The 12,635-nt window shown below is 37.0% G+C and overlaps 1 protein-coding gene across 3 annotated transcripts in view; it reads right to left on the bottom strand.

Moving 5' to 3' along the window:
• The window catches only part of FZD3 (frizzled class receptor 3), a gene marked incomplete at its 5' end in the record, with an annotated part of 87,081 nt that overhangs the window by 49,219 nt on the left and 25,227 nt on the right, over window positions 1-12,635 (bottom strand). For 2 of the 3 annotated variants that reach the window (XM_079707091.1, XM_079707092.1), the window contains one exon: window positions 10,944-11,961. In XM_079707091.1, coding sequence (XP_079563217.1) covers window positions 10,944-11,961 — 1,018 coding nt within the window. The remainder of the gene's footprint in view (window positions 1-10,943; window positions 11,962-12,635) is intronic. The other variant, XM_079707093.1, reaches the window with a different exon arrangement.

Here is a 12,635-nt window from a genome sequence, read left to right as displayed (position 1 = left end):
ATTACACATTGTTACTGGTATTTTATAGAAACAATATTTGTTTAGTTGTATATATATGTTCACAACTTTATCTCCTCATCATTCCTTCTTGCATCTCCTACTATCTATGAGATCATTTTCATTCTTCTTGAAATATAACCTTTAGAAGTTCTTTTAGTACAAGTCTTTTGGTGGTAAACTCACAGTTTTTGTTTATACGGAAATGGCTTTATTACATCTTTGTTTTTGAGAACAAATCTGAGTTTTCCAGAACATGCAAAGATGAAGTTTGCGGTGCAAGATCTTTATTAGGGAACAGTATCTGTGAAGGAAAGAGTGGAAGCAGGATTGGGCAGAAGAAAATGACCCGCTGTGCATTCTCAGAAAAGCCTTTTGCCAACTGGTAGGGAGTTGTGGAGTGAATAAGGACCTTCAGAGGGTCCCATGCTGGGCCAATGGCCAGGCCTTCTTAGCCCACCTAACAATCGCTGGTTGCAGGCCACCCCAGATAAGGCCGGTCCTCAGATAAAGCAGCTCTCTGCACCTGAAGGGTGTCTGCTGACCCCACTCCCTGCAGCTGAGCAGCATGCCTTTCTTTAAAGGGCATCTGGCAATGCATCCCCAGGTCTACCACAACAGTTTTACAAGGTACAAAATTCTGGTTGAAAAGTTTGTTTTTGTTTAAATATTTATTTGGTTGCACCAGGTCTTAGTTGCGGCAGGCAGGTTCCTTAGTTGTGGCATGCGAACTCTTAGTTGCGGCATGCATGTGGGATCTAGTTCCCTGACCAGGGATCGAACCCAGTCCCCCTGCATTGGGAGCGTGGGGTCTTATCCACTGAGCCACCAGGGAAGTCCCTGAAAAGTTTTTTTCTCTCAACATTTAAAAGATAATATATTGTCTTCTGGCTTTCACTGTTATTGTGAAGGACTCTGCTGTCATTCTACCTGTTGGTCTTTTTTAGATGATCTGTCCTTTTTTGAGACTGTGTTCAAGATTCCTGTCTTTGGTGTTCTACAGTTTCACGGAAGTGTGGATTTCTTTTTATTTATCCTGCTAGTGGTATACAGAACCTCCTTGGTCTGTGAATGCACAGGTTTAGCAGCTGTGGAATATTCGCAGCCATTATATTATCTCTTGCAATATTGTCTCTCCTACATTTTCTCAATTCCCTCCTCCTGGAACTCCCTCCTGGGACTCTAATTATATTCCTATTAGGCCTTCTCATTCTGTCCTGCATTTCTCTTAACATCACTTTCATATTTTCCTTGTCTCTCTTACTGCGTTCTGGATACCTTTATTTTCACCTACTACTAGTTCATTAAATTTCTCTTCAAACAGCAGTCTAAACTGCTGTTTTATATTTCAGAAATTCATCAATTGAGTATATTTCAAAAATTATCTTTCTAGATACTTAATTTTTTAAAAATCTTCTATTCCAAGTAGTTTCTGGTAGATTTGTAATCTTTGTGACTGTATCTGTTATTTCCATAAATGTTACACACTTACCTATTCTAGTATTCAGTTTTGACAATTTCAGTATCTACAGTTCTAAGCTTGATGTTGCTATATCCAATGACTCTCAGTCATAGTGGCTTGTTTTCTCATGTGTTTGGTGTCTTTATATTGTGAACTATTTGGTTAACCAGTCTGTGGGAATCCTGGAGAAAGAATTTGTTCCAGCTGATTGCCAGGAGGTACAACTAACCTGCAAACACTTCAGCCTATGACCCTGATGATTTAGACTAGCAAGGGAGGTCTGGCTCCCTTTCTCAACTTCCCAGCTGGCCCAAGTCTCAACTTCTGCCAACAGCAACCACACTTCAGTTACCTTTCCCGTCTCATCCACCTAACTGACTCCGTTTGACGAGCCCTAGCTCCTTATTGTGCTGGTTCCAATGCATAATAATTTTTGAATTGGAGGACTCTTTGGAAATCTCCCCAAAGAGTATGAAAGACCTGTGATGTCTCAAAGAGTGTGTTCTTTCCAGATTTTACTGGTTCAAACTTTAATTGTTGATGCTCCTAGTCAGACATATTGTCAGAAGTCATAATGTCTGAAGAAACCTGAGTGTATTTTATTATTTTCCTAATGTTCTACTTTAAGACAAACTTCTTAGCTCTTCCTTCAGCAAACTTACAGTATTAATGAACTCAATGACCTTAACACAGCTTAAAAAGTCACTGATAGAATGTTTGTGATTCAGTAGAGGAAATAAAATGGAAGATTTCACATTTGACATAATGAGGTAGGTGGTTAGTAGTCTCTGGAATCAGAAATACAATTCACACCCCAGCTCTAGCACTTACTGTAAGAATTTGGATAGGTTGGGGCTTCCATGGTGGTGCACTGGTTAAGAATCCGCCTGCCAATGCAGGGGACAACAGTTCGAGCCCTGGTCCGGGAAGATCCCACATGCCGTGGAGCAACTAAGCCTGTGCTCCACAACTACTGAGCTTGCGCTCTAGAGCCCACGAGCCACAACTACTGAGCCCACATGCCAAAACTATTGAGCCCATGTGCCTAGAGCCTGTGCTCCACAACAAGAGAAGCCACTGCAATGAGAAGCCCTCAAACTGCAATGAAGAGGAGCCCCCGCTCGCTGCAACTAGAGAAAGCCTGCACGCAGTAACAAAGACCCAACACAGCCAAAAAAAAAAAAAAAAAAAAAAGAATTTGGATAGGTTCTATATATTTATGAGACTCAGTTCCTCATTTATAAAACTGAATACAATCTAACTTAGTGGGCTATTGTTAAGATTAAAGGAAATAATGTGTATAAATTTGCTAAGTACAGGACCTGATACATAGTACATACTTAATAACTAGAAGCTTCTCGGATTATTGCTTCTATTTTACTATTCCCATAAACTACTCAAATTATTTCTTTAAACTGGTGTGGTGATGACTTCAAAGACAACTGGAAATAAGATTTTTTGGCATGTCTTTATTATAGTGATATACTAGAATTTATTTTATTATCATGATATAATACCAGATTTTATTGAATATTTTTTTGTGTGTGTGGTACGTGGGCCTCTCACTGCTGTGGCCTCTCCCGTCGCGGAGCACAGGCCCCAGACGCGCAGGCTCAGCGGCCACGGCTCACGGGCCCAGCCGCTCCGCGGCATGTGGGATCCTCCCGGACTGGGGCACGAACCCGTGTCCCCTGCATCGGCAGGCGGACTCTCAACCACTGCGCCACCAGGGAAGCCCCGTATTGAATATTTTTAATACCATTATGTGATACAGTAAAATGATGATCCTCAAAACTCAGTAATGAGAATGAAACAGTGACAATTTCCATGGGACAGAAAAGTGCCAGAGGTTATGAAAGAATTCTCAAAGGTAATAGAGAACCACTGTTATGAAGGAATTCTCAAAGGTGATAGAGAATAATGCTTGCTGTAGTTCACGGGTTGGCAAACTACAACCTACAAACCAAATTCGCCCCAATTACGTTACTGTAAACAAAGCTTTATTGGAATACTTCCATTTGTTTACATATTGTCTATGGCTGCTTGTGCATTACACCAGCAGAGCTGAGTAGTTCCAAAAAAAACCACATGGCTGGCAAAGCCTAAAATATTTACTATATGACCTTACAGAGGAAGTCTGCTGTGCCCTGCTGTAGACTGTAGCAAGTACATTGAATTTTTTCCTAAACATGTGTAAACTATTTTATACCAGATATATCTGCAGTTAAGACTTAAATTGAACTCATGGCTTAGGCTATTTATTCTGTTTATCAGACACCAAGATAATAGCACCTTGTATGTTTTAAAATATTAATATTTGGTCTTCCCTGGTGGCGCAGTGGTTGAGAGTCCGCCTGCTGATACAGGGGATACGGGTTAATGCCCCGGTCTGGGAAGATCCCACATGCCGCGGAGCGGCTGGGCCCATGAGCCATGGCCGCTGAGCCTGCACGTCCGGAGCCTGTGCTCCGCAACGGGAGAGACCACAACAGTGAGAGGCCCGCGTACAGCACAAAAAAAAAAAAAAAATTAATATTTATCCAAAAGTGCCATTTGACAGCATTTTACAACCTGTACATAATAGTATGAATAGTTTTTAAAATAAATTTCTTTAATATTCTATATTTCTAAAATGTAATATTTTAAAATATTTTCCTACAAGAGACTTAGAATATTTTTTCAGGAATTCTCACTCTTTCCCTCTATTACAGACACTAAAAAATTTTGAGGAAAAATTAATTTGGTGCTAGGAAGTCACAGGCAGGATATTTACCACTTTAAAGATTAGTAGCAGAAAAAAAAAGATTAGTAGTATGTACTATATATTTTATACAGAATTATTTGTTGTCAGTAATGTTGGAACTGCAAAACATACCCATTTCCTTATGGTCCTTTCATAAACAATGCTGATTCCTTTTGGAATTGTCTGGTAAAGGGAAACACTCTTATCAGAAAGTGAAGCTAAAATTGTTAAGTTAGATTTGATGTTATTCTGCTGTTTTTGTACATTTCTGAATCAAGATTAGATAAACAACAGATGGGTTGCCTTGTGTGGCTGAAAGAATACAAATAATGTTTTTTTGTTTGTTTTCTACACAAATAATTTTTTTCCAATTCTACAAATGGCTCTAATATGAATTTGACAGTTTAGCTAGGCTGCTTCTGTTATGCTAACACATTTATTTATATTTTGAAACACAGGTTCTAGTATCAAAATTCCTTGAGACATACAGCATTGGATTAGATGGATGAAAAGAGATGGAAAAAAAATGAAGGGGCACTTTAGGAAAGGAAATATGTTTTTTTGAAAATCAATGTTTAAAGAAAAAAATGATGATTCTAGTACAGAGTTTAAGAACAATCCTTTTTTAAACCTCAGGAATTATGTACTTGTAACAACAGAATACTGAAATTTTTCTTTGTGCAAGGCACTCTAGTAGGAGGTTTAAGTTTATTTTCTCATTTAATCTTCTCTGCCACCCATGAGGTAGATATTATTATATTTAACATATTATTTCCTACATTTTACACGAGGAAACTGAGGCTCAGAGTGTTAGAGACAGGACTTTAAAGCCCATGTTTTAAACCAGTATTTTACATGTGAATGGTTTTCCAGAAATATCAACAAACTTTGAAACTTGTAAACTCTTTCATAAAATGCTTTGAGCCTCTTAGAAGCCCCTGAATAAATAAAGGGAACTACTTTTAAAGAAAAAAAAGAAAAAGAAAAAAAGAACGCTAAGTACCTGGAAAATTACTAATGTGTTATTTAAATAATACATAAAAATAAATAAATAAATACATAAATAAATGATTAACACATAGGATGAAACATAGTCTAGGAATAAACTTTACTGATTTTAAACTGCAAAATATACATTATTCTGAAAACTCAAGCTATATTTCACAATTAATTCTTGATTCAGGCATTAAATATTACTTTCTCAAGTTTCATTTAATATGCACTTTTTAAATAGACTGTTCTTGAAAAAACAGTTGGTATAAAGTATTTTAAAATCCAAACAGCAACTTTCTGTTTTCAGCAAGGACACTCATTTTAAGTGTTTTAAAATACTTTACACAAGCCCATTTTTCTTCAAATTATGGACTTAAATACATGCAATTTACATTAAACCCAATTGGTATTTTGAAACAATGTGATCAACTACCTCACAAGCTGATTTTTCAAATGTTTTAAAGCTTCAGTAATATAAGAAATGACTATAAAGCAACCTCACTGATTTTCAAGTGAATATATATTCAAATATTACGTTCTCTAAGTCACCTGAGGAGGCTACCTCAAGTATAACATCATTGCTTAACACATTTTAAAAACTTCTCATTAGGAATTATCATCAGAACCTGCTAAGCATTCTTTTAGGTATGCTCAGTAATAGCAAATCTTGTTTAATTATGTATGGATATTACTTCAAATAGAAATTTAACATCTCTAATGCTCAATTCACAAGTCTATATAAGATTCCCCTAAAGTAAAATTCTGAATGAAAGTTAGTATTTAAATTCTAGTATTTGAAGGCTTCCCTGGTGGCGCAGTGGTTAAGAATCCTCCTGCCAATGCAGGAGACACGGGTTCAACCCCTGGCCCGGGAAGATTCCACATGCCGCGGAGCAACTAAGCCTGTGTGCCACAACTACTGAGCTTGTGCTCTAGAGCCCGCGAGCCACAACTACTGAGCCCACGTGACACAACTACAGAATCCCACGCTCCTAGAGCCCGTGCTCTACAACAAGAGAAGCCACGACAATGAGAAGCCCGTGCACCTCAACGAAGAGTAGCTGCCGCTCGCCACAACTAGAGAAAGCCCGCGCACAGCAACGAAGACCCAATACAGCCAAAAATAAAAACAAATAAATAAATAAATTTATTAAAAAGAAAAATTCTAGTATTTGAGTTCCACTTATATGAGGTACCCAGAGTAGTCAAATTCAGAGACATAAAGTAGAATAATGGTTGCCAAAGGCTGGGAGGCAGGGAGGAATGGGGAGTTACTGATTAATGGGTGCAGAATTTCAGTTCAGAAAGATGAAACTTCTCTCTCCTTACTTCAAAGATACCATGACAGAGGGTTTTTACAGGAGGATATACCAGCCTTTTCAAAGGGCAGACAGACCCTACTGATTGTAAAAACTGTTTCAATGAATAGAAGAAAAAAACCTCATTTTATGAAGCTGTTATAACCTTGACACCGAAAACGAAAAGGACAGGGCAAGATAAGAAAAATGATCACAATCTATCTCACTCATGAGTATAGATGGAAAAATCTTAAATTAAACATAAGAATTGGAAAGCAAACAAGATATGAATTTGTCCTTATTTGCAGACAAGAGGATTTCTACAAAGAATATCTAAGAGAACTGATATGCAGTTAGAACTAATAGAAGAGTGTAGCAGGGATGCTCAATATAAGGTCAATATGCAAAAATCAGTGGCATTCTTGTACACCAGCAGTAACTAAATGAAAAGTGTAATATAGAAAAGACCTCATTCACAATTGCAACAAAAACTGTACGGTACCTATGAACAAATGAATGAATACATACATAAAGAAAGAAATGAAAAGATACTAAAACTCAGTATTACAAAGATAGCAATTTCTCCCAGATTCATTTAAAACCTAAAACAATTTCAATAAAAATCCAGTGTTTTTCATGGATAAATTATTCTAAAATTCATATAGAAAAGTGCCAAGATGGTTAAAATAATTTTGAAGAAGAATAAGGTAGAGGAAATGTGGAATTGTTACAAGGTTATACAAACAGACCAGTGCACAAAAGAGAGAGCCTAAAAATGGAACTTGTATATTATAGCCGTTGCATTACAGTTCAGATGGGCTATTTGATAAATGGTGCAAAAAGCATACTGCTTATTCATATGAAAAAATAAAATTATGTTACTCATAACATACATAAAAATAAATTTCAAGGGATTAGAGCGATGAATCAAAACATCAAATTTTAAAAACCGCTAGAAAAAATATGGCAGACCATTTTTATGACTTTGAGAGGCAGGGAAGGATTTCTTAAAACACAAAAGGCAAAGAAAACACAAAGTGAAAAGACAAGGTACAGAGCAGAATAAGATACCTGCAAAGCAAACAAATGACAAGGAATTAAAACAACAATAACAACAAAAGGCAAATAACCTAACAGAGCAATGGACAACAGTAACAAATAGGCAAATCACAGAAGAGAAACCCCAAATAGCCAATAAAAATATGAAAACATACTGAACCTTATGAGGAATAAGGGAAATAAAAATCATGATAGACTTGAGATATTGTTTCAAAGGTTAGCAAAAACCTAAAAGCCTGAGAACACCAAGATGGGGAGAAATGGGGAATTCATACTCTATACTGGGAGTGTAAATTAAAATAACCCCTTGAGTTGAAGATGCATATATGTTACAATTCCACAATTACACTTTTGGGTATACAGCCCATGGAAATTCTTGGTCATGTACAAGGAAGACAGGTATTACAACAGCAAAACAATGATATGTCTATCCATCAACAAAATAATGAGTGAACAAACAGCAGTATATTTATACATTAGATTACTGCAGTTAAAATGGACAAGTTAGTGGTACACATATCGGCATGTATATTCTCAAAAACTTAAAACAAATATAGCATTTCCTAAAGTTTGGTATTGGATGGTTTAAAAAAACATTTATATATGTATGTATGTGTGTGTGTATACATAACAATAACAGCAGCAACAATAAGTGAAAAAAATGAATAATAGAGCTAACATTTGCGCACTTATTATGTAGAAGGCACTCTTCTAAGTGTTTGCATGTAGACTCCTAAATACAACCCTAGGAGACAGATTCTACTACTATTTGTATCTAATATGATTACTCTTTTGGAACTGAAGTAGAGAGAGATGAAGTTGATCTAAGGTTATAAAACTAGTAAATAATGAGAGTTAGATATGAAGCCAGGATTCCTAACCCAGACTTTACAGCTTAATAACTATGCTACTGTTATTATACCATTCTCTATTCTTTTTAGGATGTTGGAAATCCAACATTATTTCTGTAAGTTGGAAATAAAAAACACTTTTAACCTATGACTGTAAAGAGGTGCATACACACACGTTTTTGTGTAACTCAAGCTGGTTCTAAAGATGCTTAAAGAATTCTAGGAATGTCTTGAAAATAGTAGCAGCCCAACTACTCTAATTTACTAATTTACATGTTTGAGGTTTGGTATGTTTCAGATCATTATTTCAGAGCCAAACATTATGTTCAATAGCCCTAAGACAATATATATTTGGAATCCTAGAAACCTTATATTGAGAAGCGCACAATGTAATTCAACCATCTCTTTCTCTCTCGTTAGGGGCAAAATTTGATTACTTAGCTTCAGGTCTGAAACCTCACATTAAGAGTTTTAATAAGTAATTCTGTCAAGAAGTGTAATACAATTTCAATTATTCATTTTTTCTGGTCTTTCAATTATGAGTTGGTTTTTTTAAAAGCCAGTAGCTAATATTTATACAATAAAAATTAATTTTGTATTGGACTATTTATACCACAAAATAAAAAAGGGGGAACTGGCATTCTCAGTCATCAAATATTTATGAGCATTGATTATGTGCTAATCACACACTCCTTGTCTGCAGTACCACTGTTACCATTTCTTAAAAATGTCTTTTCGGGGCTTCCCCGGTGGCGCAGTGGTTAAGAATCTGCCCGCCAATGCAGGGGACACAGGTTCGATCCCTGGTCCGGGAAGATCCCACATGCCACAGAGCAACTAAGCCCATGCGCCACAACTACTGAGCTTGTGCTGTAGAGCCTACGAGCCACAACTACTGAGCCTATGTGCCACAACTACTGAAGCCTGCGTGTCTAGAGCCCGTGCTCTCCATGACAAGAGAAGCCGTGACAATGAGAAGCCCACGCACCACAACGAAGAGTGGCCCCCACTCGCCGCAACTAGAAAAAGCCCACGCACAGCAACAAAGACCCAACACAGCCAAAAATGAAAACAAATAAATAAATTTATAAAAATAATATATGTATTTTTTAAAAAATGTCTTTCCGAACATCCTTGGTGGCGCAGTGGTTAAGAATCTGCCCGCCAATGCAGGGGGCACGGGTTTGAACCCTGGTCCAGGGAGATCCCACATGCTGTGGAGCAACTAAGCCCATGCACCACGACTACTGAGCCTGCGGGTCTAGAGCCCGCAAGCCACAAGTACTGAGCCCATGAGCCTAGAGCCCGTGCTCTGCAACAAAAGAAGCCACCACAATGAGAAGCCCGCACACCGCAACGAAGAGTAGCCCCCGCTCGCCGCAACTAGAGAAAGCCCGCGTGCAGCAACAAAGACCCAACACAGCCAAAAATAAATAAATGAAATAAATAAATTTATTTTTAAAAAGTCTTTGCTTCTCAATCTACACATTCACATTCTCAATGCCATCATCTACTAACCTACAGAACATGCTTTCAAAAAATATGAAAAAGAAGTTCTTGCTTTCAAAGAGTTCACTGTCTAGTAGGGAAAAGAGACAAGTAAACAAAAGTTATCTATAATGCAGAAGTACTTTAATAAAGGTATTTAAAAGGTATTAGAAAAACATAAGGGTTGGGGGAGATGAAAGGGTGGCTGGTGCACTTCGAGAACAGGGAAGCTGGAGCACAACGAACATGAGACACCAAGTGGAGGTAATTCTTTCAAGAAAACTTGTCTTAAAAGAAAGAAGAGAGGGTAATAGCTAGGAGCATAGGTTCTAGAGAGGTTTTAAGATGAGAGAGATAAATACTTAGCACCAATCCCTCTAAACTGCTTTCCTTGTTCCACTCCTCTCCTAGAACTAAATCCAAGCGGAGTGTGAACAAGTCACTTAGTAATTCTAAGCCTCAAATGAGACAGATGTTTAAGAACTCTAAATTATAGAGGGAACCTGAATAAATGATCTCTAAAGTTCTCTCTAGATCTAAAATTCTATGATTACCTGATCTCTTTAAACTCAAAGGTAAAACACTTCAGTACGCAAAAAAGAAAAACCAAGACTATTTAAGAGATGAACTTGTTTGTACAACTGTGTCTTATTTTTTTTTTTTGCAAAACTGTTAAAACAATCCTTATTCTGAATATCAGTAAAAGTTCCACAGAAAGACACTGCCTTTTAATCAACAACTTCCCCTCAAACCTGCAGACTTCTAAATAATCAACAAGCAACTATTTTGTGATAACAGAAGTAAAGTGCTTAAAAGCCCACAGCTTGGACTTGTAAAAGTCATCTTTTAAAAGGAAAATGTTTATAGAAACATGTGTATGACATTCTTACTACAATCAATTTGTTCATTATCTTCACTTTAAAATTTTAATGTACAGGTCGTTCACGAAGAGTTAAAAACAAAACAAAATAACAACAACAAAAAAACAATCAGCTAAGATTAGCTCTTTTCACTGTCACATATTCTGAAATTTAGAACAAGGTTTCCCTTACCTGATATGGACATGGAATGTGATATTCTCTGCAGCGTTCTTGTATCCATGTTGTTTCCCAGATGCCACGGTAAGCTTGCTCATAAAAGTAGCATCCAATTACAACCAAGAGTGGTACAAGATAAAGAATGCTGAAAACACCAATCCGGATCATAAACTTCACCAGTTTATCTTGGTTCTCCTTTTCTAATGGAATCTCAATTCGAACTCTGTTTAGGGATATGATGCCGGCTAAGAGAAGTGAAACCCCAACTACCACATACAGGCAGAGGGGTGCAAGAACAAAATACCTCAATGAATCAACATCGTAGAGGCCAACAAAACACACGCCACTGATATTGTCACCTTCAATTTTATTCATCGCTAAAAGGATGATAGTTAGAGTTCCAGGGATGCCCCACGCGCTGGCGTGAAATAGCAATGCCTTCTTCTCAATAGCTTCACTACCCCACTTTGGCACAGCTGCCAAGAACCATGTGATGGTAAGAATTACCCACCAAACGCTGCCAGCCATAGTAAAAAAATAGAGTACCATAAAAAGCATGGTACAGGCTTTATTATGAGATCCTTGTGTCACTGTGGAAGCCTTATACTGTGCAGGGCTAGATGCATTGCAGGCTACTCGGTCCTCAAGCAAAAACCCAATAAAGAAAATTAACGATACCATCATGTAGCAGACTGCATAAAATATAATAGGTCTTTCAGGATAACGGAATCTTGTGACATCAATCAAAAAAGTTAAAAAAGTAAATAATGTGGCAGAGAGGCAAATGATTGAAATTAATCCTATGAAATATCGAGCAAATGAAAGTTCTTCTCTCCTAAAGTACATATTTGGACAAGGAGGTGAACAATCACGCACGTGCAAAAAAGAATAGCCAAGATCAGGATCAATTTTCAACTCTCGGGGACACCAAAAACCATAGTCCCTCTGCACTGCCACTGGGGCTCCTTCAGTAGGATCTCCAGCTAAATTCAGATCCACAAGTCGAGGATACGGCTCATCACAATCTGGGAACCTAAAAATACAAGACGAGAACCATTTTTACTTATTGGGAACCTAATGATTTGGATTTCCAAATTTAGCACCTGTGGTTTATTCTTATGTCCTTAGAGCACAATACAATTAAGTGGAAGAAATAATGCAAATGGTCATATTTTGTTTGTGGGTCATAAAACTAGATTTTCCACAGCTGACAAAAAAAATGAAAAATTTATACTTAATTTTGTTTTGGCTTCAAAAAGATTACTCTTCATTAAAGTAGTCAGGCATAGCCATCAATAAATAGTGTATTTATACACTATTTATTTAGGATACACAGTTTAGAGTAAGATTTCAAAATATAAATTAAAAAATATATATATAATAAATATACATTAAAAAAAAGCTCCAACAGAATAGTAGCTAAAAGTTACTTCTTTCTAAAGTTTAATTACAATATAGTCCTCAATTTACCCTAGACTCAAATAGAACTTTCTTAAAAATAAGAGTTAAAAATCTTCCCTAATTGCATGGCCCAAAGTGTTCTGAGTTAGATTAGCACTAAAAACCCTTACAAGTGGCTTAGTTTTAGATCTTTTCTTCCCATTTAAAATTCACTCTCTGCTTACCATATTGATTAATTAAAGTCCTCCTAAGGTCTCTAATGTCAACTAGTTCTTTCCTACCACTACTAATGTCTCTCCAATCCAC

Source organism: Hyperoodon ampullatus (assembly GCF_949752795.1).
Source record: "Hyperoodon ampullatus genome assembly, chromosome: 6".
In the NCBI taxonomy this organism is placed as follows: domain Eukaryota; kingdom Metazoa; phylum Chordata; class Mammalia; order Artiodactyla; family Ziphiidae; genus Hyperoodon; species Hyperoodon ampullatus.
This window is presented reverse-complemented; position numbering and strand designations above follow the sequence as displayed.